Source organism: Meriones unguiculatus, chromosome 8 (assembly GCF_030254825.1).
Source record: "Meriones unguiculatus strain TT.TT164.6M chromosome 8, Bangor_MerUng_6.1, whole genome shotgun sequence".
Lineage (NCBI taxonomy): Eukaryota > Metazoa > Chordata > Mammalia > Rodentia > Muridae > Meriones > Meriones unguiculatus.
The window spans coordinates 5,061,765-5,087,489 of NC_083356.1; the positions used below are offsets into that span (position 1 = coordinate 5,061,765).

The 25,725-nt window shown below is 46.3% G+C and overlaps 2 protein-coding genes across 7 annotated transcripts in view; both read left to right on the forward strand.

The window, feature by feature from the left end:
• The window catches only part of Senp1 (SUMO specific peptidase 1), a 50,890-nt gene extending 39,303 nt beyond the window's left edge, over nt 1-11,587 (forward strand). For all 6 annotated transcript variants that reach the window (XM_060388700.1, XM_021655817.2, XM_060388699.1 and 3 more), the window contains exons 14-18: nt 2,179-2,382; nt 3,093-3,172; nt 4,558-4,642; nt 5,189-5,284; nt 7,342-11,587. In XM_060388700.1, coding sequence (XP_060244683.1) covers nt 2,179-2,382; nt 3,093-3,172; nt 4,558-4,642; nt 5,189-5,284; nt 7,342-7,404 — 528 coding nt within the window. In that variant the 3' untranslated portion in view covers nt 7,405-11,587. The remainder of the gene's footprint in view (nt 1-2,178; nt 2,383-3,092; nt 3,173-4,557; nt 4,643-5,188; nt 5,285-7,341) is intronic.
• Nucleotides 11,588-19,020: 7,433 nt separating this feature from the next.
• LOC110560082 (large ribosomal subunit protein eL42-like) lies at nt 19,021-19,426 on the forward strand. The gene has a single exon (XM_021655807.2). The coding sequence runs from the start codon at nt 19,036-19,038 to the stop codon at nt 19,354-19,356; it is 321 nt and encodes a 106-aa protein (XP_021511482.1). The 5' UTR covers nt 19,021-19,035; the 3' UTR covers nt 19,357-19,426.
• The last annotated feature ends 6,299 nt before the right edge of the window (nt 19,427-25,725 follow it).

A 25,725-nucleotide genomic window follows, 5' to 3' on the forward strand; every position in this document is an offset into this window, starting at 1 on the left:
ATTAACTAGCTAGCTAGTGGGAAGAAACCATTTGAAGAAAAACCTTGGATGGAGGCAAGACACAGCAGTGAAAAAAAGATTCTCTGTTCTCCTCAGTCTTGCATTAGAGTTGGTTCTTTCAGGGAGCGAGGAAAAACTGACTTGTAAAAACTTGTTTTGTTTTTAGAACTTTTTCCTTCTGAAAAATAGGATACTTACATATAACATGTCAAACCCCTGCCTCTTTTTAAGCTTCAAGCTAATGATTCCACTGGTAATAACATTGCTAGATACCTGGGAGAAAAGTGCCTGCGTGGCTTTGTGTGCTTGACTATCCTTATCTCTCTGCCCATGTTCTCTCACCTTTCTCTTTAGTTCTTTTTGCTTGCTCAAATATGCAAAAAGGTTGGCTGTCAGTAACTGTCTGGTTATCTGCCTATATACTGTACCTTTTGGTATAGTGAGTAACTATAACATGTTTGGATAACATAGTAGACTGGGTAGATTCTACCCAATTCTCTGAGAGGAAACTTATCCATACCTTTCACTTAATTTTCTCTCAGTAGAGATTGTAGTTTACTATCTGGAAATCTGTGCTTGCCTGGGCCAATATGCCTGTGTTAAAAGCTATTTTTACAAATGGAGATACATCATTTAGGACCATTGTTTTCTACAGTTAAACTGAATGCCTATATTTGAAAACACACCATCTGATTGTACTGTGATTGCTTTTCATTATTTAAAACAACCAAGAACTGGTTAGCTTCTGCACATAGAAAAGCCACAACCTAAGTCCTCTGCTTCCTCGGGGTCTACTGCGTAGTAATCAGAGCCTTAGGCAGAACCGTGTTTTCAGACCTGGCCCCTGTCGCCTTAGAGCTCTTCATTCAGTTTCCCTGAAGCTGCCTCTACATCTGTATCTGTAGGGCCTTTCTCTGCTCTAGACCATGCTCGGGTGTGTTCCTGGCAGTGCTCCCTGCTGTTGGACAGTGCCTCACTGCTCTGGCATCCTGGTGTGTAAATATTTGTCAAAGGACAGGGGCATTTTCCCATTCCTCAAAAAACATTCTGAAAAATGTGCCTGTTTTCATAGTCATATTTCCAAGCTGTGGCTCAGTTAGCCCATTCATTCCTTTTAGTTGACAGACATTGGCCTGGCCTCAGCTATTCACATTAGTAAGTATGCCGTAAGTTTGGGCCCAATAACTTTTAAGCTTTAATACCAGGGAGTCTTGGACCTCACGGAACCACAGACAGCATAGTTACTGTTGTAGAAGACATTACTTTGTTGGCAAGAAGAATTGTGCATCTCTTCTATCAAGCATTTAAATTTGTTGTACTCATACTTGATATTGAAGGAGTAATGCAGTCAGTAGAGACAAGAAAGCTAACATCTAGATTCTTCATGCTTACGACTTGACTCTTAGGTCTTTAACAAAAAATAATTCTCCACTACATCATGTCTTGCTCCTAAATGAAATTGCTGGGCTATTGCAGGTATTTTTCTAGTTTGTCTCATGATTTTCTAGTCACTTAGATCTGCTTGAAACCTAAGCAGTTTGCGACTGCAGTGTGGCTGATTATGCTTCAGATGTGGAGCTTGGTTCTCTCTTTGTACAGACCATGTAACATTCAAAGTCTTTAATACCAGCACTCAGCTGTCAAACAAGAGATGTACCACAGGTTTGAAGCTAGCTTAGGCTGTATAGTGAGTTCAGGCCAGTCTGCTACAGGGGGAGACCCTGTCTCAACACAGAGGAAGGAGAGGGAAATTGTCAGAGTGAGAGGAAAAAGAAAAGGGTGTGGGAAGAATAAGAACTGAGCCAGGATCTGCTTGCTCCGTATAAAGATATTAAAGTAGCTGCTGTTATGCTCCTTTGTTTCCTTTTTTCTGAAGCCTCATCTCTCTCCTTAACTTTAGTTTTTTACAAGTCTAGCTAGCATCTGCCTATTTGTTCTGGTTTCCAGCAGTTAGCTTAGTTGTGTGATACTTTCAGAAGTATGATTAATAAAATCTTTATATTAAGTAAAAATTGGATATTTTAAATCTATCTGTTGAAGCATTCATTGAGTTGGTTGGGATCCATAACATAATACGTAAACATATGGTAATGACATGCTAATTATTCAGTATAATAACTGCTCTCTCCCTGTTGTTCCACTGTCTTGACTGTTCTAATGTGTTGTGTCTTCCTGCAGATCATCAATTTCTACATGAATATGCTAATGGAACGCAGTAAAGAGAAGGGATTTCCAAGTGTACATGCATTTAATACCTTTTTCTTCACTAAGTTAAAAACGGCTGGTTATCAGGCGGTAAAACGGTGGACAAAGAAAGTGGATATATTTTCTGTTGACATTCTTCTGGTGCCCATTCACTTGGGTGTACACTGGTGTCTAGCTGTGAGTAACTCCTTTATTTTTGATGACATGAAATCTACACAGACATGGGGGTTATAAGTTCTACTTCTTTGTTTGATTATAGGGGAGGTATGACTTAGTGGTGGTGACTTGGCTAAAACTCAGGTAAATCAGTGAATTTCTTATCCACAGTAGGAGATGCTTAGACTTGGGAGTTACGGGCCATCTAGCCCCCTCAGCTTGAGACAAAGGGAAAAAGCATGTTCGTAATGCCACCAACTCCAGCTCAGCCTGCTACTTCCTGCCTAGTTGTGACTTGCCTTGTGTTGTGGGGGGGGGTAGCGTTTCTATGACTCTGGGAGCGTATATACATTTTGAATTATATTTAAAGATATCAATCCAAAAAGAAAATCTCAAGATAAAGACAAACTGAGAATCTTGTCACAATCTTTCTTAAACTGTGGAAATGATCTTAAGATAGTTAATTAATTTTCTTTGAATCATGCGTTGTTGGTCAGTGAGAAACTGAGCTGTAGAAAAATATTTCAGGCCAGTTAAGAGACCACCAATTGATTGGCTTCCAGCACCACTCTACATAAATACTTGTTAATAAACACTTGTTCTTAAGCATAATATAATGCAAAACATTCACCAAACTCGTCACAGTTTCACACAAAGTCTGGGGAAGGGTCAAGGCTGAGGGAGGAAAGCTGATGGTACACCGGTGTCCTCACTGTTTTGCCTTGTTCCAGGTTGTAGACTTCAGAAAGAAGAGCATCACCTACTACGATTCTATGGGCGGAATTAACAATGAAGCCTGCAGGATCCTCTTGTAAGCGCGAGTTGAGGACAGAAGAAATTGCCGTTGCTTTCTCTGTCTTTCCAGTAGCCAAACTCATTATCTGATACCTTCAAAGACATGATTAATGGCATTGTCACATCAGTGAAAACCCATGTTTTAAAATCAAGTGAAGTTAATACTTCAATATGTGTTAAGGAGGGCAGTTGCTGTCTTGCCACACTAAAAGCTAGAATAACGATATACATAGAAATACGGTCAACAGAACTCACTTAAGTCAACTGTCTGAGATTTAAATGAAAGAATTGAGCCGCACTATGTAGTGGCTCACTTGGAGATTAGAAAGCAAATGCCTTATACCCTACTTGTTTCGCTTTCTAAAACACCTGTTGCTTGTAGTGCAACTAGTATATAGCCAGAGGGAGTAGATTCCCGAAAAGTGAGTAAAAAGGACTCACTTAAAAAGAGTCCTCTTGGGCTAGGGGGAGGCTCAGGGGCTAACGGGCTTCTTACATGAGAGCCACAGTTTGGACTTCCAGGACTCACATAAGTGCTGTGTGTGCGTGGTTCCCGCTTAACTCCATCCTTGGAAGGCAGAGACAAAGATCCCCAGAGCAAATTGGCTAGCAAGACTAATAGTATCAGTGAGCTCTGGATTTGATTGAGAGACCCTGCCTCAATGAAAAGGTTGGGTAGTGGTTAAGGATGACCCCTGATGTCATCCTTGATCAGGCCTCTACAAGCACACCATACACATACTCTTACCTACATATGTCTGAACACATGCACATAACCACACACATTCATACTACAACACACATACATAAAAATTGGAGAGGAATCCTCTAAATATATTGTGCTATCTTGGTTTGGGGTTTTGTTTTGATTTTTTGAGATAGGTTTTCTCTATGTAGCCCTGACTGTCCTGAAACTCGTTCTGTAGCCTCAAACTCAAAGATCTACCTGCCTCCTCGGGCTGGGATTAAAGGCATACACCACCACTGCCCAGCTTGAATTTGTACTTGTTAAATTGTAGGTTTGTATTGAGCTTTTACTAGGAGATCCTAAACTACCAGTGTTAAAGTACATACCCTGAAACTGCTAAAAATATTTTGAATAATATATATAATTTAATAATAAATTATTCATTATATTGATAACTCTAAAAGGACCATACAAGCCAAGAAAAATAATTCAAAATTGTTCCTTAGAAAGGTTAGTAGACTGAAGAACTTTAGAAAGAATATTACCTATCAGGAAAATCAGAGGTAGAGGTCCCATTCCTCCTGGGTCGGCAGAGTCAGCTGATGGTGGGAGTTTTAAGAGTTGGCTTCCAAGGATTGCCATACCCTTTCTTTGGATGGTGGCAGCCATCAGAGCTGCACACAGCTCATCTCATTCTCTTCCAATGTCTTTAGGCAATACCTAAAGCAAGAAAGTGTCGACAAGAAAAGGAAAGAGTTTGACACCAATGGCTGGCAGCTCTTCAGCAAGAAAAGCCAGGTACATTTCATGTTTGCTGTCAGATAAGCCCTTAAAGACTAGGGTGTGTGGGGAGGAGAGAGTTTTAGTTGATGTTGATTCCCAGGGGCTCCCTAGCTTCATGTTTAGCCTGACTTCAGCTTTGTCTGGTTCCTCGTGGAAGATGAATTATTTGTGGGAAAGCTCATATTGTGTTTCTTGTGTAAAACTGTTTTCTAAATGCTGAGCTGTTTCACCGAGATTTTTACTCCTGTGAGAAATACTTGTTGACTATTTGATGCTTAGTGGAAGGACTGGTTTCTATACCATTAGGTGCCATGAAAATCTGAGATAATTCCCCATGTGATTAATATGAAGGAGAACACAAAGGTGGGACTAAAATGCTACATCAAAAAAAAAAAAAACAAAACAAAACAAAACAAAAACAAAAAACAAAAAAAATCCCCTTCTTCTTAAACTTTATTGTCTGAAATAGGAGACCCAAGGTCATGTGTTCAAAATTTAGGGAAATGGTATAAAATTGATAAAGAAATTTGCAAAAATATTGTGGTGTTGTTGGTCTTTTAGGAAATTCCACAGCAGATGAATGGAAGTGACTGTGGGATGTTTGCTTGCAAATATGCTGACTGTATTACCAAAGACAGACCAATCAACTTCACACAGGTGAGGTGGACCTTCCGGGCAGAGCCTAGGCACCTGACACCCAAGCTGTGCAGAGCTGCTGCCTTCTTCTCTAACTGTTCTGCGGAGCCTCTGGTGACCTCTGCATGCTTCAGGCTGTGTCTTAGAACACTGTACAAAAGAAGACAGTGACAGTCCACACCAGGGTACCCCATGTCACGTGTGGTAGTGAGTCTTGGGCTAAACAGAAAGCTTTATGCTCTGTTCATCTCCCCCACCTACCTCTAATCTTACAGAAAACGCAAAACTGGAACCAAAAGCCGTCCTCAGTTCCCCTGAGTTAAGCACTCAGGGTTTGGACTAGACCCTGGTACATTGCATGCACCTGTTACAACGCTCCTATCCTTGTCCTTTTATTAGTGCATCTAGTCTGTTTATCTCACCAGGTATTTGGTCATTTTTCTACGTATTGTCCTGAGCCAAAGTGGATTAAGACAAATTATGGCTTATTCTGATGTGTTTTCTACTTTTCACTTCTGTTTGAATCAGTGTCCTTTCTAGATTTTGTCTCAACCAGGGCTTCATTTTTTTCTTTTGCTGAGGCTAGAGAGATGGCCCAGTGGTTTAAGAGCACTTGCAGCTCTTCCAGAGGACCTGGGTTTAATTCCTAGCACACACACACACACACACACACACACACACACACACATATATATATATATACACATTACCATCTACAGCATTGTAATTATAGTTCTAGGAGAACCATCACCCTCTTCTGCTTCCACAGATACCACTCACTACTTGTGAGGAAAGAATTCATAAAGAGTCTTTAAAAGGAAACAAAAATTTTCCATTCGTTTTTACCCAAGAAGTTTTTACATGACTCTACATTACACCTATATTAAATGGATAAATGAAACATATACTGATAATAAATCAAAGAATTTGTTTTAAAACAGTTCTCTGGTATACATATAATTTTACAGTTGATTAAAGACAAAAGCAAGTGCACACAAATGAGATCGATGTTTTTGTTTTTGCATAAAGAATTGAGTTTGGCTGATGTTATAGGATAGAGCACATCTCCATTGCTGTTCAGAGTTGATTGATAGTTTGGTTTTATAACTAGCAATGCTGAGAATGCTGTTGCTGTACTGCAGTGCTGGCAGTGTAGGGCAAGATGGCCGCAGAGTGAGAATCAAGTCAAGCAGCAGTTTTTAAATATTTATTATTTGGGGGGAAGGGACCAACAAGCATGTGGAGGTCAGAAGACAACTTGTAGGAATTGTTTCTCTCTTTCTCCCAAGGGTCAAATTCATGTCATCATGCTTGGTAGCAAGTGTCTTTACTCACTGAGCCATCTCACTGGCCCAAACCGTAATTTTTAAAATCAAAATTCTAGCACAATACAATACAGAGTGATGCCAGTATGATGTCACGTGCTAAGGACTGATGGTGGGAATGGGGTAAAACTCCTTGTTTCTCACATTTAAACTGTTATGTTTCTACAAGAGCAGAAAATGTTATGCATGAGTGAAAACAATACATTCATAATGTACCATGGTCTAGAATCTCTACTGGGTGATTCTGGCGACGTTAGTTGGTAGTCTGTGCTGTCACAGACCACAAAGTGCAGAGTCGGGGCTGCAGTGAAGTTGTACAGCACAGGGAGCTCTGCCAAAAGCACCTTAGATTCATTGTACATTTGAGCCTGAATTCATTTTTGGACATGGTGTGTCCAGAAAATGTTTACTGTCCTCAGGTTTTTGACACTTAACCATATTCAGTTACAAATTTAGATACCTGTATGGGGTCACAGCCCAGAGTCTAAGAGAATCCTTGGGAAAACTGGGAGTGGTGACATACTTTTTTAATCCTGGCACTCAGAAGCAGAAGGCCTGTCTCTATAAGTTAGAGGACAGCCTGGTCCACGTAGAGATTTAGTAGCCAGCCTACATAGCCAAGTTATATATAACCAAGAATGAACAGTTTGGAAGACCAGAAATGTCACCGAGTCTGTTAGTCGAAAGCCTTAAGGAGAAAGGAGTATTGTACTTACATAAGAGAACGCTAAGAATATGTCTGTGTCCCTACAGCAACACATGCCGTATTTCCGGAAGCGAATGGTCTGGGAGATCCTCCACCGGAAGCTGTTGTGAAGACTGTCTCAGTGAGCAGACATCAGCAGTGTCGGAGACCAGCGCTTTGCCATCGACATCCAGAGACCTTGGAAACAGCTGCTCCTAACCCCCTGTTCCTGTACAGCCCTTGGTCCTGGACCAGACCAGGCGAGATGCATTCACAAGCACATCTGCCTTTCCTTTTGTATCTCAGATACTATTTTTGCAAAGAAACTTTGGTGCTGTGAAAGGGGTGAGGGACATCCCTACGCTGAAGAAAGAGAGTGCTTTTCACTTCAGTTCTGCCATCTTGTTTTCAAAGGGCTCCAGCCTCACTGAGTCCCTAACTAGGAGCCCAAGGGAAACTCGGAAGAATCTTGGTTTCATATAAACTCTTGTTGCTAGGCCTTACTGAGAAGTAGGAAAAAGAAAGGACAGCAGGAAGGGATAAAAACCACCAGCAAGTAGACAAACACATGATTCCCAAGATGCAGACTGGACACTGAGGCACAAGCTTGTGTCCCCTCCTCCAGAACCTTCCTGTTTATGTGCCCCGGTTTGAAAATGAACTGCTTTTCCTCAGAGCTGTTTTCTCACTGGTACAGTCATCCCATCCTGAACGCACTGCACAAGCCCTGGCAGACCCTAAAGTTGAAAGCAGTCCTTTGTGCCAGTGTGCACGTGCTGTGGGAGGACCCACCCGCAAGTGCTGAACGCAGCAACAAGGCCCCAGCTTCACTGTTGCCTGCTTCTGACTAAGAAGAAAGACCTTGGCCTTTAGCATCAAACACCAGAGTTGGATGAATACAGATCTAGTTGGTCTGTGGCTAGTTAGTTTAAATATGTTTCTAACCACAGAGAATTTTATATACATATATATCTATATGTGTGTATACATACATAGTACACACACACAATGTGAAATATATATTTCACAGGGATATGCTTTTAAAAGAGAAAGAGACTGAATGTGTTCACCATTTAGTCTGCAGGTTTATTTTCATCTTTCAAATCCCAGCACACAGTGATCCCAATAAGCCCTGTGTACTGGGCATCTGTAGACTTCCTAAGAATATTTTGAGACCTGGATGAATCTGGTTTAGGAGTAAAGGTTATCAAGGGAAATGATGGTGTCAGCTGAAAAATGGGTGGAGCTTGGACTGATCAACTTTAGACTGATAAACTGCTAGTTCTTTTGTTCTTTCTAGCATCTCTCCCACCCTCCCAGAGCTCCTAAGGTTTAGATGGTGAGATGACCCAATGCCAGTGTCATTTTGTACTTAAGTTCCAAGGCAGGAACATTTTATACTTTTTCTGTATTGTAATAGGTAGTTTTATATAAAATCTTTTCTCTTCTTCCCTCTTCCCCTTGTACCCCATCCCTTCCAGCATTGTGCTTTCTCCTTGGGCTTATTTGAAAATTTTACTCTGTTTTATACCAGGCTTGTTTAGTATACATTTTTCTATGTTTTACCACAAGTTACAATTTGAAAACAACTATTTTTTTTAATATTCCATTGTTAAACTGAATGTGACCGTGTCCACTCCAGCAACCATGTCCTCCCTCTTCCCTTTCTCCCTGCATGTTGGAGGATGAGACCCCTTTGTACATTTGTTTCTTTCTTGCTGCTTCTCCTCTTTCCTCGCTTTTTCTTTTGATTTTCCATAGGAAATAAATAGCTTTCTCTCTATGAGTTGCTGGGAACTTTTACACTCTCCTTTAGAAAACTGTGGCATGCAGACTCACAGTAGGACTCCTAGAATATCATCCGATTCTTGGTACTTACTATATTTAAGTGACAGCTTACACTGCGGCAGTTTAGGCTGTTAATCTAAAGACATGCTTTAGCTTTTCAGGCTTTTTTTTTTTTTTTTTTTTTTTTTCCACTATTATCTGGGGCTCACCACAAGATAGTTTTCTGTGTTTATTGTTTGTTCCTTTACACAGTATCTGTTTTATTTTTCTCAGAGACTTTTTGTATGGACCAAAGCAACTAATATTTATTGTCATGTATAGCAGAATATGAGACATGCAACAAAAGCACTTTGCAAATTAAATATAGAATTATTGAGCTGTCTGAAGCTGGCTCCCTTCTCCAGTGCAGTTTAAATGTTTCAGGTAAAAGCTAGTGATCCTAAGGCTACTGTGTCTCCCTAGAGGGTCAGGCTGTGGCAGGATAGCTTAATGGGAACCAAATGCAGACTTTATAGTAGGCCATTCCTAGAGAGCCGGCCAGCAGGAGCAGGACAAGTATCTGGAAACTTCCTTAATTCAAGAGTGAGCTTTGATGACCAAGACTGAGGATGTTTCTGTATTTCATGGACAAGAGTATGCTACCGGTGTCTTGTTCAAGTTGTTTTAAACGAAATACGCCTATTTTTTTCCTTCTTTGTCTCTTTTTTTCTGTGTTCAATACCCATCTCCCCTCCCTTACAAAAGAAATATTTGAAGGATGATAAGCATTACATGGCAGTTATATACTCCTCAACAAAAACCCATAATCCCAGCAGTCATCCCTGGACTGTGTGCAGAGAAAAGAAGACTGTTTCTGCCTTTTGAGAACATGTGCTGTGGTGTGTGGAAGCTAATCCGGTCGATCACTTGAGACTCACTGTGGCTCCCAGGAGTCCTGTGTTGGGTTCGGTGTAGTTACTTTCCATCATAAGGCCTAGCAACTTGCTGTCAGTTCAGTCTCCTATGGGTGACAAGCACGTCCTTCTATTCTTAGCCAGTGTAGTCATAGTAGTCTCTCCTGCTCACTGCCCTCAGCACTGCTGGCTTTAGTGTTTAATGGTTCAAGGGCACAGCAGATAACCTGGCACCCATCCATCTCACAGCCTGCCCATCATCACCACCCACTTTCACACAGCCCATGCTACGATCGATCACTAGATTAAGAAGGAGAGGGTTCATTAAAGAGCTCCTTTGTTTTTAAATCTTAACCTCCCATCTTTCAAAAAACATCAGAGTGAAAAGTGACTAACACTTGATTGCTTCATTTTGTTTTTCCTTGCTCTGTCTGCATGGCCAGTTGCCAGGTGTAGTAAGATACTTAAAGTTGAAGGTCAGTATCAACACGGGCTTGGTGGCAGCATCAAGGCTACACGAGAACCTTGCTGCATCCAGCGTACCTAGGTGCAGGCCTTGTTCCTTCTGAGCTGAGGAACAGCCATCCATTATTTGACTGCTAAGGACGGCCTTATCCGTGAGGGCCAGCTGCTCGGTAAGGCAAATGGGAGAGAGGCGCCCAAGAGCGCGGGCTCCGTTCTGCCCGGGCGCCCTCATTCAGTACAGTCTTCTTAAGTGTGGACGCCCAGGTCTGCTTTAAAGCCCTCCCCGGCCTCACTATCTGAAACGCTTGTCGGACTTGTGTAGTCCTAATAAGGGAATGGCCTAACTTACCCCTGCTGGTCTTGTCATCTGCCTTTCTCAGCGGGGCGGGCCAGAGCATGCAACCAACTGCCAAGGCCAGGAGAATGGATTGGTAGTTTGCTCTAGCCAGGAGCGCAGGCTTCTGTGCTCTATTCTGTCAAGGATGCACTGGGGCTCATTCTCTGGAACTTTTCTTTAGAATACTAGTGTTGTGAGGGTGTGAGGAAGGGTTGGCTCCTCATCGTAACTTCCAAATGCTGTAGCCCCAGAGCGTTCCCTCTGCTCTCCAACAGTGCTGCGCTCGGCCTTCAACAAAAGCACTTCATTAGTTCAGCATGCTGCCCTCTGGGGTTCTCGGGCTCTACCCCACAAGGCTCATCAGAGCATCTTCTTAACCCTGTAGGTAGGTTCCTCTTCCATCCTGTGTATTGACAAGGATACCCCTTGCATATTCAGACGATGGGTCCCTTTCTCTTTGTCTTGCCCTCTAAAGGCACTTGCCTTACCTGAAACTCACTGGGTATTTTATAAGTGTGAGGCCAAGCACTGAACTTAGGGGTCCTGGCGGGTGAGAAAAGATAGTTTCACAAAGGAAATAAAAGCCACCTTGTCCTCAGGGTCTTCGAGTCTGTAAGTTTATAGTTTGCCTGATCCAGGAGGCTAAGCAAACACAAATATACCTTGTGGAGAATACAGGCTTATTAGCTGAAGTGGAGGAAAGGATGGAGGTAGATGTGTCAGGGATGGTGTTGCCTTTATCTGTATATGTGACTCCTAGGGTTTTTTTGTTGTTTTTTTTTAATTGATTTATTTAAAATAAATTCTGTGGATTTTGCTTCTGTGCTCTGACTGGGGACTCCCTGGACTCAGTAGTATATTTCTTCCTGAGACTGTTCTGTCTCCTCATATACGATTATGAAATATATGTGTATTTATACACATACACATAGGTATCTCCCTTCTGTGTGCAGACCCAAACAGGACCAGGGATTGGATCCTCACTGTGGCCTGGATTTCTGAATCCATCTCTTAACCAGGAGACTGAATACTGTTCATTCATTCATTTCATTCTGCGTACCCACAAGTGAAGCCTGGAACACAAATAACATGCAAATCTGAGGCTTTCTGGAGTTTTTGTTTTGTTTAACTAACCCTGTCTGCAGAGCTGCCAGGTGCACCAGCCAGGACTCCTCCGAGCGACTGCTCACTGTTGTCTTGTTGCTTTCCTGCACCCCTTTCTCACCGTATTGTCTCGGTACAGCTCAGGCTCACAAGGGTGGAACTAGGAAACAGCCACTGGAAGCCCCGTGGAAACATTTGTCTGTTGGACTCGGATGGCCCAGGTTGTCTCTGGACAGGTTTTTGAATTCTGGGTTTTTTAGGCATGATTAAGGTTTGTTTTTGTTTTTCAAACTTCTCATAATGGCTGGAGTGAGGAAAGAACCCTATAAACCATGTTATGGTTAGATAACTGGCCTGACTCTTCTCCACCTGACGCCAGACCAGGAGACTGTTCTCAGAGTGGGCCCGTACCCAGTGTCCATAAAAGACATCTTCCCAGCCACTCCTGGGTGGTACCTGCTAGTGGCTCTGCAGAAAGTTCCGAAGGAAAGGGGATGGGTGCTGGCTTTTCACGCACCAGACACTTCTCAGACACACCTAGGGGAGACCTTCATCTCCTGTGTACAGTCACTGTGAGCCCATTACAGGCCTGGCGAAACCCTACGTCTGGCTCAGCACCTCTCTGTATCACCTACTCCTCCCCCATGCTGCTTGGTGTTACCATGTTGGCCTTTTGCTACTGTTTGACAAGCAAGCACTCTATCTCACTGCTTCCGCTAACTGTTAGCGGAATACCTTGAGTCTACAGCTTCCTCACTCAGTTTTCTTCTCTGTACTTAACAGCATCTGGGTGTTAGGAACTGATTCGTGTTAAGTACCTCTTCCTAAAACGTCTACACTCCTGGTGTCTAAAACAACTGAAAGAGACAGACTGGTTGAAAGAATGAGTGGATTGCTATCATGGACATCTCCAAGTGGGGTGTTGATTGAAACAACAGTTTTGTGTAATTCAGGCTGGCCTCGAGTCTTTTATGTAGCCAAGGGTGATTTTGAACTCCTGATCCTCCTCCCTGTCTCCCAAGTGTGTATCACAGCTGACCATTTTTATTTCTTGTTGTGTTTTATGCTTTGTTTAAATGTAGTTTTCCTTTTTTTTTTTTTTTTTATGTATGTGGGCATTTTGCGTGCATATATGTTTGTACATGCCTATTGCCTGCAGAGGCCAGAAGAGGGCAACATCCCCTGGAACTGGGGTGACAGACAGCTGTGAGCCACTAGAAGGGTGCCGGGAATTGAATCTGAGCCTTTCGGAAGAGTAGCTACTCTTAACTGCCCTCCAGTCCCATGGGTCCATTTTCTGAGAGTCTCACAGTATAGTCATCTTTTGATCCTGAGTGCTGGGATTCATTCTCCTAAATGTTGGAATTGTAGTGTGTACCTTGTTACCTTGGCTTCCTTTTTGAGAACTTTCGCTTTGATACTTGTTTTGAAGAAAGGGTCTCACTAGGAACTCTGGCTGATCTGGAACTCACTATGTATCCAGGCTTGCCCTCAGCCTCTCGAAGCCTGCCAGGTGCCAGGCTGGCCCCTAATCCAAGTTCTTCCAGTTTCTTTTCTGCTTAGCAGCTAAAGCCATTTTCCAATAGCATTGATAGTATGCTAACTATAAATTTTAAGACCCTGGTCTCATACCTACATGCCAAACACTTGGTATGCATTGCTTCACTAATCCTTACAAATCTGTCACCACTTCTGAAGTGAGAAGACAGAGTGTAGACGCTGCTGCATGCTCACAGGGAAAACACCTGACACGACCAAAGAAGCTGAAACCCAGGCAGAGAGCCTTTCCTGAGATCTACCCAACCCCTCCTCTCCCGGGAATGAGATTGGGTCTATACTCAGCTTTTCACCATAGTGTGGGAGGGTGAAGGGAAAGGGAGAATCATTCTGCCCTTGAATTTACTTTTCTCTTGGTTTCTTCAGGCCAGTGGTAACAGGGTTCCCTTCCGCCCTTCCCCAAGACCCATTTTTCTCTTCACTACCTATCCAATAGTTTCTTTGGTCTCATCTAACTCAGAAAAAAAGGTTAGCCTAAGGCTAGAGGGTGATGAATTAGAGTCACCAGGCGGCCTTAGCCCAGGATGCAAGCAAGGTTTGCAATAGGTAAGAGCATCCACCCACCTTCAAAAAACACCCTGTGGACATTTCTGTCTTTCCACCTCTGCCTCACTCATTCTTGTCAGTGTGGAGTTTCCTCTGCCCTGGCTTGAGAATCTCAGGAATGTGGAATGCCCTCCCTCTGTCCCTCACTTCCCCCCCCCCACACACACACACTCTAAACCCCTTTGCCCTGTGAGGGAAGTTTTATTCAAGGAGCTAAGGGGGAGGAGTCCTGACCTGGAAAAGAAAAGCAATGCCCTCTCAGCCCTTCCCCCACCCTCTGCTACTCCTCAAATCATTCAGCCACTTTTCATCACAGATGGCTTCCACCCTCACCAGAGGCCTCTCTTGATGGTAATTGCTCTTAATTGTTTTCCCTGGCTTACAGGGCCTTTCTTGGCTGCCCTGAGCCCACAGCTCTCTTGCATTTGCTTAGAACATGGGACTCAGTGAGTGGGGCCGGGGAGGGGGATTGGCAAGCCTCTTTGGACCCCAAACCGAGAGGCTTTCAAGATGTAATTTAGAGGGAAGGCTCACAGAGAATAGTAACTACAAGAGCAAGTTCCTTCCCTAAGACTCCCAGTATTAGGGATCTATGAGGTCTGTCAAAGGGAATGGTTGCACTCCTAAGTGCAGTTGGAGAAAGAGCTGGTGTCCCTTTCTCCTTCAGCTGGGCTACTCATCCTGATTCATTCTACCTCCAGGAAATGGGTCCCAAGTAATCTAATACACTGGTTAGAAAAGGGTTTGGGGGTTACATCCAGAGAGAAGGCATAGAAACATTTTATTGGGTTAGTATTTACTGCACTGCCTGTAGTGTGCCAGGCTCCTGCACTAGGACAAGAAGCTTTCTGTCCCCTGGTGCATCTTGCTCTAGCACCAGCCCTGTGCCATAGTCAGTTCCATGGCTCCTGGCAGCCTGAGCTACTCCCCCCCCCCATCACCTGCTGCTCACTTCACTTGACTGCAGCTTCACCCAGCCGCACCACGCCTTTTCTGGTGGGCACAGCATCCTTTCTGAGAGGCATCCAGAGGAGTAGACGTAAGATGGAGAACGGGCCAGTTTCATATTACCTCTGAAGTAGTCTCATAAATATGTCAGAAAGGCTCTGGGCCGAGAACATTACTTTAGATACCACGATAGAATGATTGTGCCCTCTCTACTTAAGCCTTTCCCATATTTGGGTCAAGATATGAGGTAAGATGTTTATGAAAATTTCTTTATTTTCTATCTGTATATCCATCTATCCACCTGTCTTCTGTCCTCTACTCAGCCACTCACTCCTTTAGGTCCCACTCTGTGCCAGGCCCTGGGGTATGTTGTTGGTCTCCATGAGTCTGTTTTTTGGTCCCAGGAACCTGTGTCACCTCCAGTTAATTCTTCAGAAAGCAGATCTCCATTCTGTCATGTCGGGGACCAGACTCCAACCCAGGAGGTCTTCCAGTGGATAACTAGAAGTCTTAAACCAGAGGCCATTGATAATTAGGGCCAGGATGGTGGTTGGAGGAATAAGGAAGGCACCCAGCCAGCCCATCACTGGTTTGGCTCTGCTGGTTTAAAAAAAAAAACAAAAAAAAAAAAAAACACAGGCTTGGACAACCATCTCCCTATGTCCTGTGCTCCAGGCTGCTCCCAGACAGGAGTCACTCCATTAAACAAACCCTCGCCAAGGGCAACAAGGGCCTGGACACAGAGAGGTCTGGAAGGGGGAATGGGAGCATGGGCCCTGGACCAGACTTGAGCCTGCCTGTTGATTAAGATAAAACTGTGAAACTGCAAGTGAAGCCTGCTGGCTGACTGGAAGTAGGAGCATACAAAGTGGATGCTGAAACTGAGCCAGGAGAAAGCCACACTCAGGATCCCAGACGCCGGGCAGGGCACACCTGAAGTTGACATGGCCATACGAGTAGTTTCCTTGCTGGAGCCTGTTCAAGAGAAGATTAGCAGAAGAGAGAGCAAAACACCGGGTGAGACACCAACACACATGCTCTCCTGAGCTGCAGCTTATGGGGTAGCTTCTGCATATTGCCTCATTCTAAAATCAGGACTGTGTACTTTGGGCTTCTCAGGCCTCTCCCCTTTCTACATGTGGCTGAGGTGGAGTTAATGGGACCTGCACACACAGAGGCTCACATAGCCTTGAAGACAGAGGCCCATTCATTCCAGGAGCCGCAAAGCACCTCTCAGGCTGGCCTGTAGACCTAGTCCTGTCCCACCAATGTGCAAGGGAGCGACGTGCGTCTTTGCACATGCAGCCTTGCCCTCAGGCACACACAAAGCCACACTCAAGCTCTTTCACTCCTCCCCACCACACGCCTCTTGGCTCGGTCTCTGGCTGTGCCTTTCTCACTTTTTTACCCAATGATGGGCCTGTTGGAGTTACCTCTAACAACCTCTGGACCCCACCAGGCAGCCTACCTTGGTGGTACTTGTGAAACCTCTAAGATTTAGGAGGGGAGGTAAACATTATCTTAGCCAAAGAACGACATGGAGCCATCACCTCCACAGAGGAAGGAGGTTCAAGTGACAGCTGTGCCACTAGCAAGCTTTGAGACCAGAGCTATGGCATGCTAAGGGGTCCCTGGCTTGCCTTTTCTGTACCCCACTCGCTCTCCTCAGCCATAGTATTTCCAACGCTTATCTGTATGCCTGACATCATCTGGTTTCCTTATGGACGGCAGGAACTCCAAATGGGGTTTCAGATATGAAGGTGCACTGACAGTGGTCACTCCATCAACACTGGTAGCTCATAGAGAAAATGAAGGGCGGAAGGTCAGAGAGTGGCCACTAGAAGTCTCATGATTCCATCTCCCTACATCCTGGCCTCAAGGCAAGGATTCCCCAGGGAAGGAGACCCCACACCCCTTCAGTTCTGGGTTCACAGTTTGCTAAAGGCAGTCTAAGTTGATGAAATAAACACTAAATTGATAAAAAATGAACTGCACCTCAGATTTTGTTCAAGGCATTTTTCTAAAAGGGTTATCGCTGCTCTACAAGCCACAAAACCAGGACCATGAAAGGTCTTTAGAGAACCTCTACCACACAGGACTCATTATCCCACGGTGTCCATAAGGACTGCCTGCCCACAGTCACCATCCTCCCTCTGGCTGTGGCAGGATGAAGTTGAGTGTAGCCTGTCGGGACACATGGTCATCCCAGCCTGTGGACTGAAAATTGGCTCTCCCTGGATAGCACCCAAGAGCTGCATATTTTTTTCAGCGCCTCTCACCAGCCCCACAGATGAAGTTTCCTTTTCTACATGTGCCGTTTGGCTGTTTCTGTTGCAGGAGACCACAGACGGGTTCAATGGGCTTCACTGTTGTGCAGCTCTGACAAACAGCCACAGTTCTGTTCTCTCGGCCAGCCCCGCGGCCTGGAGGCCTGCCTGTGGGAATTCTAGAATGTTATTAGGAGACCCTTGCCTAGTGCTGCCCAGCCACTGCACATGGGGAAACTGAGGCCCGGGGACCAGACAACTTAAGGAGCATGGGATGGCAGGCTTTCCTGTGTCAAGTCCCTCACATTGGCACTAGCAGTCTCCCAAGCCCTGGGCCGCTGGCCTCAGCCACTGCGAAGTCAGATGTTCAGGAATGGGGACGCTCTTTTCCAACGCTGAGCTAACCTCAGATGCCCATTCCCTTATATGTCCCCCTTTGTGAAGTCGCCAGAGAGGGATGGGACCGAGTTTACTTTTGTTTTTTAGGTTGAAATCAATTTTTACAACATAGGAGTGACACAGACAATTCTTGAGCAGCCTGTGACCACCAGACTGGCAGGGCCATATACCCTAGTCTCATGAAAACTAAATCGAGTTGACTCTCATAAAGGGCTTTAATTCACAGAACTAGAATCTGAAAGTCCTGGGAGGCTCAGGACAACTTGATCAAGCTTTAGTGTGTGTCCAGTAATTCTCTTGGCCCCGCCTTCTGTAGATGTTGGCCCCCTTGCAAATCCAAAATGCCCGCATGAATCCTGTGCAAGGAGACGGGGGGGGGGGGAGGGCTTTTCCTTCCCTGCCGTTAAACCAAACTTTGCCCCATAGTTTTTGTTTTTACAAATTCAATTTTATTTATTTATTTATTTATTTATTTACATATACAGTGTTTTGCTTACTTGTGCTCCTGCTCACCAGAAGAGGGCATCAGATCTCACCATAGGTGGTTGTGAGCCACCATGTGGTTGCTGGGAATTGAACTCAGGACTTTTGGTAGAGCAGCCAGTGCTCTTAGCCTCTGAGCCATCCCTCTAGCCCCTTGCCCTATAGTTTTTACAGACCAACCCAGAAGACAACTTTCTCTTGGCTGGAGGGATGGTTCAGAGGTTTAAAATGTGCCACTTTTGCCGAGGACCCTGAGGCCTTTTTCCCAGCACCTACATCAGGCAGCTCACAACTGCCTGCAACTCCAGGTCCAGGAGGATCTGATGCCTCTGGCCTGTGCAGACACCTGAACTCATGTACACACACACACACACACACACACACACACACACACACACACCTAAAAAATAAAGTAGATCTTTAACAAAAAAGGAAAACCAATTTCTTGTGTGGATCCTGGAATTAGCCTAGTTGACCCAGATCAACCGGGTCCTTTCCGCACACTAGGGGACTAGAGCAGACTCTATCAAAATAGCAATTTTCTGCACGGTGGTGTGGAGTGTGACAGAGGCTGGGGGAGCCAACCACAGTGTCATCTGGAGAGGGCATTCAAAGGAGCTCAGCGAGAATACACATAGAAGCTTTCCACTCTGCGCATAGGAGGTGCACCGTCTTTATCCCCTGTTAGCATTACTGGTGTCCTGAACACACACGCAGCTTTCAGTGGTCCTAGCTAGCTTGGGGATGTGTTTGCTTGTATGATACATTTGTGTGCAGTACAGACAGAGAACTTGGTGCAGCGTGTAACGACCATATATGAATAGTCAGGATCTCCATCGCCCCAAACATTTAAAATCTGTGTATGTCGAGATTCACTGGGCTTCTTTCTAGTTGTGAAGTGTCTCCTGAATTAAGAAGGAATTTCTCTTATTGAAGAATTACATGGCTTTCTGAGCCGATATCGCTCACGCGAACATGGTGAACATTCCTAAGACCCGACGGACATTCTGCAAGAAATGTGGCAAGCACCAGCCCCACAAAGTGACACAGCACAAGAAGGGCAAAGATTCTTTGTATGCCCAGGGGAAGCGGCGTGATGACAGGAAACAGAGTGGCTCTGGTGGGCAGACTAAGCCTATTTTCCACAAAAAGCCTAAAAGTACAAAGAAGATCGTGCTGAGACTTGAGCATGTTGAGCCCAGCCGCAGATCGAGGAGAAAGCAGGCTCTTAAGAGATGCAAGCATTTTGAACTGGGTGGCGATAAGACGAGAAAGGGCCAAGTGATCCAGTTCTAAGGCGATTCGGTTACGAAGACAATAAGATCATGAGCCTTTGTTCACCTCACTTGATTGCAGTTGGCCTTTTGCCAGGAAACAAACTAAAGTTTGTGTTTGGAAAAAAAAAATTACATGTTATCTTACACGTGTGTCTTCCCTGAATGTGCCTGTGCACCATCTCTGTGCCTGTTGCCCACAGTGGCCAGAAGACAGTGTTGAATTCCCTAGAACTGGAATTACAGATGGCTGTGAGCCACCATGTGGGTGCTGGGAATCGAACCTAGATCTTCTAGATCAAATGCTGAACCACCTCCATCGCCGCAAAGGAATGTCTTTAACAGGTACCCGCTGTCTCTGTCCCCACTCCCAGTGCCTTGTGACCGTTATTCTATTCTCTTCTTTTATAATATTGACATCTTAGGCTCCCACAAATGAGTGAGAACGTGGTATTTGTCTAGCTGTGCCTGGCTAATTTTAACATGTAATTATCCTCAGGTTTCATCCACATTGCCACAAATGACAGGGTTTTATTCTTTTTATGGTAGACTAACATTCTGTGTGTGTCCGTACAATGCTCTCTTCACCCGTTCATCTGCCTGTGGGCACCCTGGCTGGTTCAAAGCCTACCACAGTGTTTCAGAGTGGCCCCATTGCTACAGTCCCTGCATGTTGCTTCTCTCCGGGGCCTCTAGCCCCAGGCCCTGGGGAATTTCAGCTCTGGAGTGCTGCCATCCCGATCATGGCTTCTGCAGCTCACTCGCTCTCTCTCCCAGCTGCACCCGGCAGCCATTCTATCAAGATGGCTTCCTTTATAACCAAGACATTTTAAGCTATCCCTCTCGATGTCACTGTAAGGCATCCTGAACCCCTGCTCTGTTCTAGCCTTTATTCTGTGTTCTTCCAACACCTTGTGGGAGATGTCGCTCTCTCTCGTTCCCTCAGCGACACAACTTTCTCTCCTAGACAGAATGTTCCTCCTACCAACCCCTTGTTCTACAGGTTGATCCCAAGCTTGAGGTATCGACACCCCATGGGAAAGTTCTGTGAGCAGTCTAGTCCAGGTAGCTGTTCTGTGGGCTTCTTGGCACAGCACAGAGCCAATCCTGCAACTTCCTGGGCACGAGTGGTGCTGGGTCCTAAGACTCTGGTGGCTTGTAGATCAGTACCAGCCAACTGTCTTTAACTTGCTGTACCTGAGCAGTCCTTCTTGCCTTTGTCGGCACCAGATAGTCCATTCGGACCCTGTGCCAAGGTTCTGCTCAAAGGCTCAGTGAGCAGGCAAGGGGAGCTTGTCACCTGAAGGCTACAGATAAGACTAGCTTGGAAAAGGCTTAAATGGCTTGCTTAAGACTAACCAGTTGGCTGAGCATTGTTACACAAGCCTGTAATCCCAGCACCCGGGAGGCAGAGGCAGGCGGATCTCTGTGAGTTCAAAGCCAACCCCATCTAGAAAGAGGCCAGAACAGCCAAGGTTACACAAAGAAACCTTGTCTCAAAAACAAACAAACAAACAAACAAATAAAAGGCCACCTGGCTGAATAGTGGGAGAACTTGCCACCACCTGCGAATCCAGGTCTTTCTTTGCTCTTGCCCCTGTGTCCTGGGCAAGAGAACCTTGAGGATCCCAAGCCAATCCTCACCTCATACCTAGCCCAGGGCCTGGCCTGGTGGGTACTTGAATCCTTTGTCTTTTCTGTTACATCTGTGCCACAGTGGGAACAAGTGTGAGCAGGAGAGCAGTCACCCAGCTTATTTCCTGCCCTGCCTTTGTCTCAGTGATGAAAAGCTGTTGGGGATGGAGAAGTGGATCAAACTCTTAGCTACATCTAGAATCGTGGTCCCAGTGTCACGCTGAGTTTCCGGGCTCTGTGGCTCTCCCGTGGAACACCTCCAGGCTTTCCTCTGACCTCTGTCAGGCTCCAGTTCACCCTAGGCTCCCCCTCTGTGGAACTTCATTTTCCTTTCTCCCAGGCTCTTTGTTTCTTATCTGCCCTATCTCGGCTTTCCTCTCTCATTAACATCTTTTACCTATGCTCCTTCAGAGCTTCTAGACCCAGCTGACCTCTGAGGGCCTCTAGCACTGAGAAGAGAGGCTCACAGCCTTCTGTGGGCCCTGCCCCTCTCACCTTAGCCGCCCCTCTTCGATGGTGGGGGCTGGGGCAGGCTCAGGGCTGCAGTTAGAGCCACTTCCTCGGATACAAAAGCTTCTTTCTCCCCTTCAGAGATGAGGTTTCCAGGCAGGTTATTTTTATAGCAGGATCCTTCAGAGAAAATAAACAAAGTCACACACACCAGTCCTTCACACCCCTCAGCCCCTCTCTGAAGAGGGGCCCAGCCTGGCTGAGCTGACATGAGGGTGCCCCCTGCCCCAGAGTGGCTGCCATTCCCAGAAGTGAGGGTCCAGGCTGGAGGAAGGGTGCCTGGGCAGGCAATTGAACTGATTAAGTCCTCTGACCCTGCGTGCAAAGCAGGGCTTTGGGGTCAGCTGGAGCTCCGGGGACTCTCCACATAAGGCCAGGAGCTTTATCTCTCTATCTGTAGGGAAAGATGAAGACTCAGACATACTTGACAGTTTCCTAGCTGCTGATCAATGGCCAGCCGGGCTTGCAGTACATTCCTTCCCCACATTCCCCAGCCACTGGATACAATCAGCTGGAACTGGCCAACGCTCAGTACCCACCTCCGTGAGCCAGGCACTGCTTCAGGTGCTCAACAGACAGAAATAAACAGGACTCATGCTCCGAGAGCTGAGCAGCGGGGGCGAGGGGCCTTTATTGCCACACCACAGCAGCTTGGGGTACATATTTTTATGCTCCCTTTGCAGCTGGCAAAGCTGAGGCTAGCTGAGGTTAAGTGACTCTGCCAGGAACATGTGTGCCTAGAGGCCAAGATGCCAGGGATTCAGGGGTCTCTCCAGCAGGTTTGCTGTAAGGAAGAGCATATAGGGAACAAGAAGCCTAAGAAGGGACGTGGGGACAAAGCTTAGACTGCTGTTCGGATTCGTCGGTATCTCAGGACGTTCCAGACCTAAGGTGGGCACAGCATTCCCTAATCCTTGAAGCGGGCCGGCCAGCAGGGCCTCCTCTGACAGGGCCCCAGAAAGGAAGGCCTTTCATAACCAGGTTCACTGTAGTCTCAATGCTCCTTTATGACGAAGCCTCAGGTTAAAAAAAAAAAAAATCATAAATCATGCACATTCCCGGCCAGGCATGACAAAAATACATGGCCTCAGCAGGTCCCTGCGCAGCAAAGGCAAACAGATCCCTGGAGCGGCACTGGGTGTCCACACAGATGGCCACTGTCCTCAGCCTGCCTCAGCAGGGCCTGTGTTCCAGCTTGGGGGAGCGTCCCTCCTCCTTGGCAAGACAGAGAGCTCCAGGTACCAGACATTCACTCTAATTCCCTTACAAGAGAAGCGGAGCCAGCTCCAAGCGACCTCAGCCTCAACGCGCATTTGGACCACTTATGACTGACTGTGGAGTGAAGGAATGTGTCCCTTGTTTAGAAGCTCCAAGTATCACTGGGGGATTGAGATCTAGTGAATTCTGCAAGAGCCCAAAATAACACACTTGGGTATCTGCTTCTTTATCTCTGAAACAGAGCCAATAATATGTATGTCACTGAAATCTTGAGAACTTAGATAGGGCGGGGCAAAGCCTGAGCACTGCATGAATCTGAGCTTCAACGGGCCTCCTCCCCAGGCCTCTGGCTAAATCCTGACTCCCTCATTCAGACTTGGGAATGGCTATACTGAGACCCTGGGATCCAGACTCCTGGGCCCTGTCCCGACTCAAAAAACATACACGATGAAGGGTGCACTGGCCTTGTTTCTTAGACACCCCAAATCAAGAAGGAGACCTGGCAGCCCTTAGGATGCAGCCTGAGCCGGAGACCCTACCCTACAGCTCTCTGATGACCACCAGCCCCTCTCCAGGCCTCCGTTTTTTATTTTGTGTTCTCTGGGGGCTGGCCTTAGTTATGGTTTAATAGCCATTTCCTGCCTTGGCCCCCCTTTTAACTGACACCTGGAATGCCTCACTGAGCTGCCTCTTGCTTTTCTGTCACTGCTAATGAGGTTTCTAACAAAGCCAGGAGTAGCTGGGAAGTTTGCTCACAGAGACTGCTGGACTGCTACCTGAGGGACCAGGCTTCTGCGGGAAGGAGCTGTGTGGCTAGCAGGCAGGGAGGGAACACAGCGTTTCTTTCCCAGAAGGCCTTGCGGGCAAAGAGTGGAGGGGTTGCCTGCAACAGGGGCCTGCTTTTCCTTTGGCACCTGTAGGGTGGCCATAAGACTCATCCCACACCCACACTTTGTAGCCACATAAGCAAGAAAGGAAGGAGCCAGGACCAAGAAGCAGGGCTTGAACCTGCTAGGGAGTTCCTAATTTAACGCCTTGTACAAGTGGAAGCTGCTGAATGCTGGTAGCCTCTCATAGCCTGTCCAGAACAGACACCCTCTCTGTCATTTCCCTTTATCCCCCACACTGGGAACACTCCTCCACCAGCTATACTCACTCCTGGGACAATGCCAGTTGTTGGGGGCAGACTGGCATTAGAAGACAAAGCTTGAGAAAGGGCCTTGAACACATAAGTACCCAGAGAAGAGGCTGTGGGGTGGCCAGGAATAGATATTCCTCAAGCCTGCACAGAAAGAGACTCGTTACTCAGGCTCTATGGAACCTTCAATCAAGAGAATCCACACAGAACTCACTACAGGACACACAAGCACCGTTCACCATATGTCTGCTCTGTGGGAAATCAGTGTAAAGAGATTGCTCTGGGCAACAGCTGAACTCTACTTTCAACAAAGATACATCACTGGTCACCTGTTAGTATAGATCTTGTTCAGTTCCAGGGGGCCCGTGTCATTTACTTCTCCCAACAGAGCTAGGAGGCAGCAAATGATGCTGCCATCACCTTCTTGCCGCAGATCAGACAACTGTCTGACAGCGAGGACGCAGGCTGGAGGGCCGGGAGTGCCAGGATCACACCGGAAGCTGTCCTTAACCGTAAGCTGTGCTGGCTGTCTCACCTGCAGGTGAGAGTCAGGCAGAATGCTGCCAGGCAAACCACAGAGCACTCTAAGCCTGGGGGAGACCAGAGGAAGAAGCCTAGCTGGCCTAAGCAGGAAGCACCTGGTTGTAGCGGAGAGGCTGGCGTGGGTGGGGATGGTACGGCTGCGGTGAACAGGCTCTGAGGACCAATCCAGGAGCTTTGGTAATGGCAGCTCTTGAAGAGAATGAGTCTGGCCAGTGCTGACAGGCAGAGGACAGGAGAACCATGGCCAGGTGAGCCAGGACAGTTTTCTGGACCTGTCGTTGGACTTGGAGCATTTGTGCTATCTGGGAATCCGGGGTAGAGGCTCCTTGTTCAGACCAAATTGTGTCTGTCGGTCAGCAGATTGCAACAGCCAGGCAGGGTTAAGTGAGAACTGGGATCAAATGGAGTCAGAGGGTACCCCAGACTGCTGTTGGCTTAGTTTCTTTAGTCAGCTTCTCATCCCGCCCCCCTGCTTTACCTTAGCCATTTGAATGGAACCCTTCCCAAATCACCAGCAGCCTCTGCTCTCTGATCTGCCCCTTGCTTTCCCAGCTCAGGTGACCTCACTGGAAGAGACTTCCTCGGAAAAGACATGTCAGAAAATCGCTCAGTGCCAGGGGAGGGAAGGAAGCCCTGGAAGGGGGTGGTGGTGGGATGTCTCTGTAAATAAGGCCCAGCAGAGGACCGGGGGTGTGAGACTAAGGGACCCAGGGAAGTGAATGAGACCTTGTAGAGGGCCCCTGGGCAGCAAGGCCGCATGCAGAGATGGTGCTGTGAACGTAGTTTCCAGTAACTTCATAAAAATACTTTTATTTTATGTGCATGTGTGTGCCTGATTGTATGCATGTACACCATCTGTGTAGGAGCCCATAGAGGTCAGAAGAGATGTTGGATCCCCGAGAAAGAGAGTCACGAGCCGCCGTGTAGATGTTGGGAATCAAACTCACGTCCTCTACAAGCGCAGTACATGCTGTTAACGGCTGACGCGTCTCACCAGCCCTTTCTAGTAACTCTACAAACGGTTTCTTTATCGACTCCAGAGCTCTCTGGACCGAGGGCTGGTTGGTCCTGGCATTCAGAGGCGGGTGAGGGGCTGCGATCTGCAGGTCAGGACGGCATCTCCTCCCACTGGGCCTCTCACACTCTGCCTTTGTCCTCTTTCCAACCCAACAAAATGAGGACAGCTCCTAATTGCCCATGCCCCGGGTCTGATGCTGTACTAGATTCCTTCTCCATTTTGTCTTACTTAATCGGATAAGCACTTCAAAAGCAAAACCCAAACCAGAAACAAACAAATGGAAAACAACAACAGTTGTTGCAGAACAGCTGGGCAGCTGCTGGGTCTCT

What these genes read in the sequence shown, in the direction of transcription:
- LOC110560082 (XM_021655807.2), top strand. Translation starts at nt 19,036, where the DNA reads ATGGTGAACATTCCTAAGACCCGACGGACATTCTGCAAGAAATGTGGC.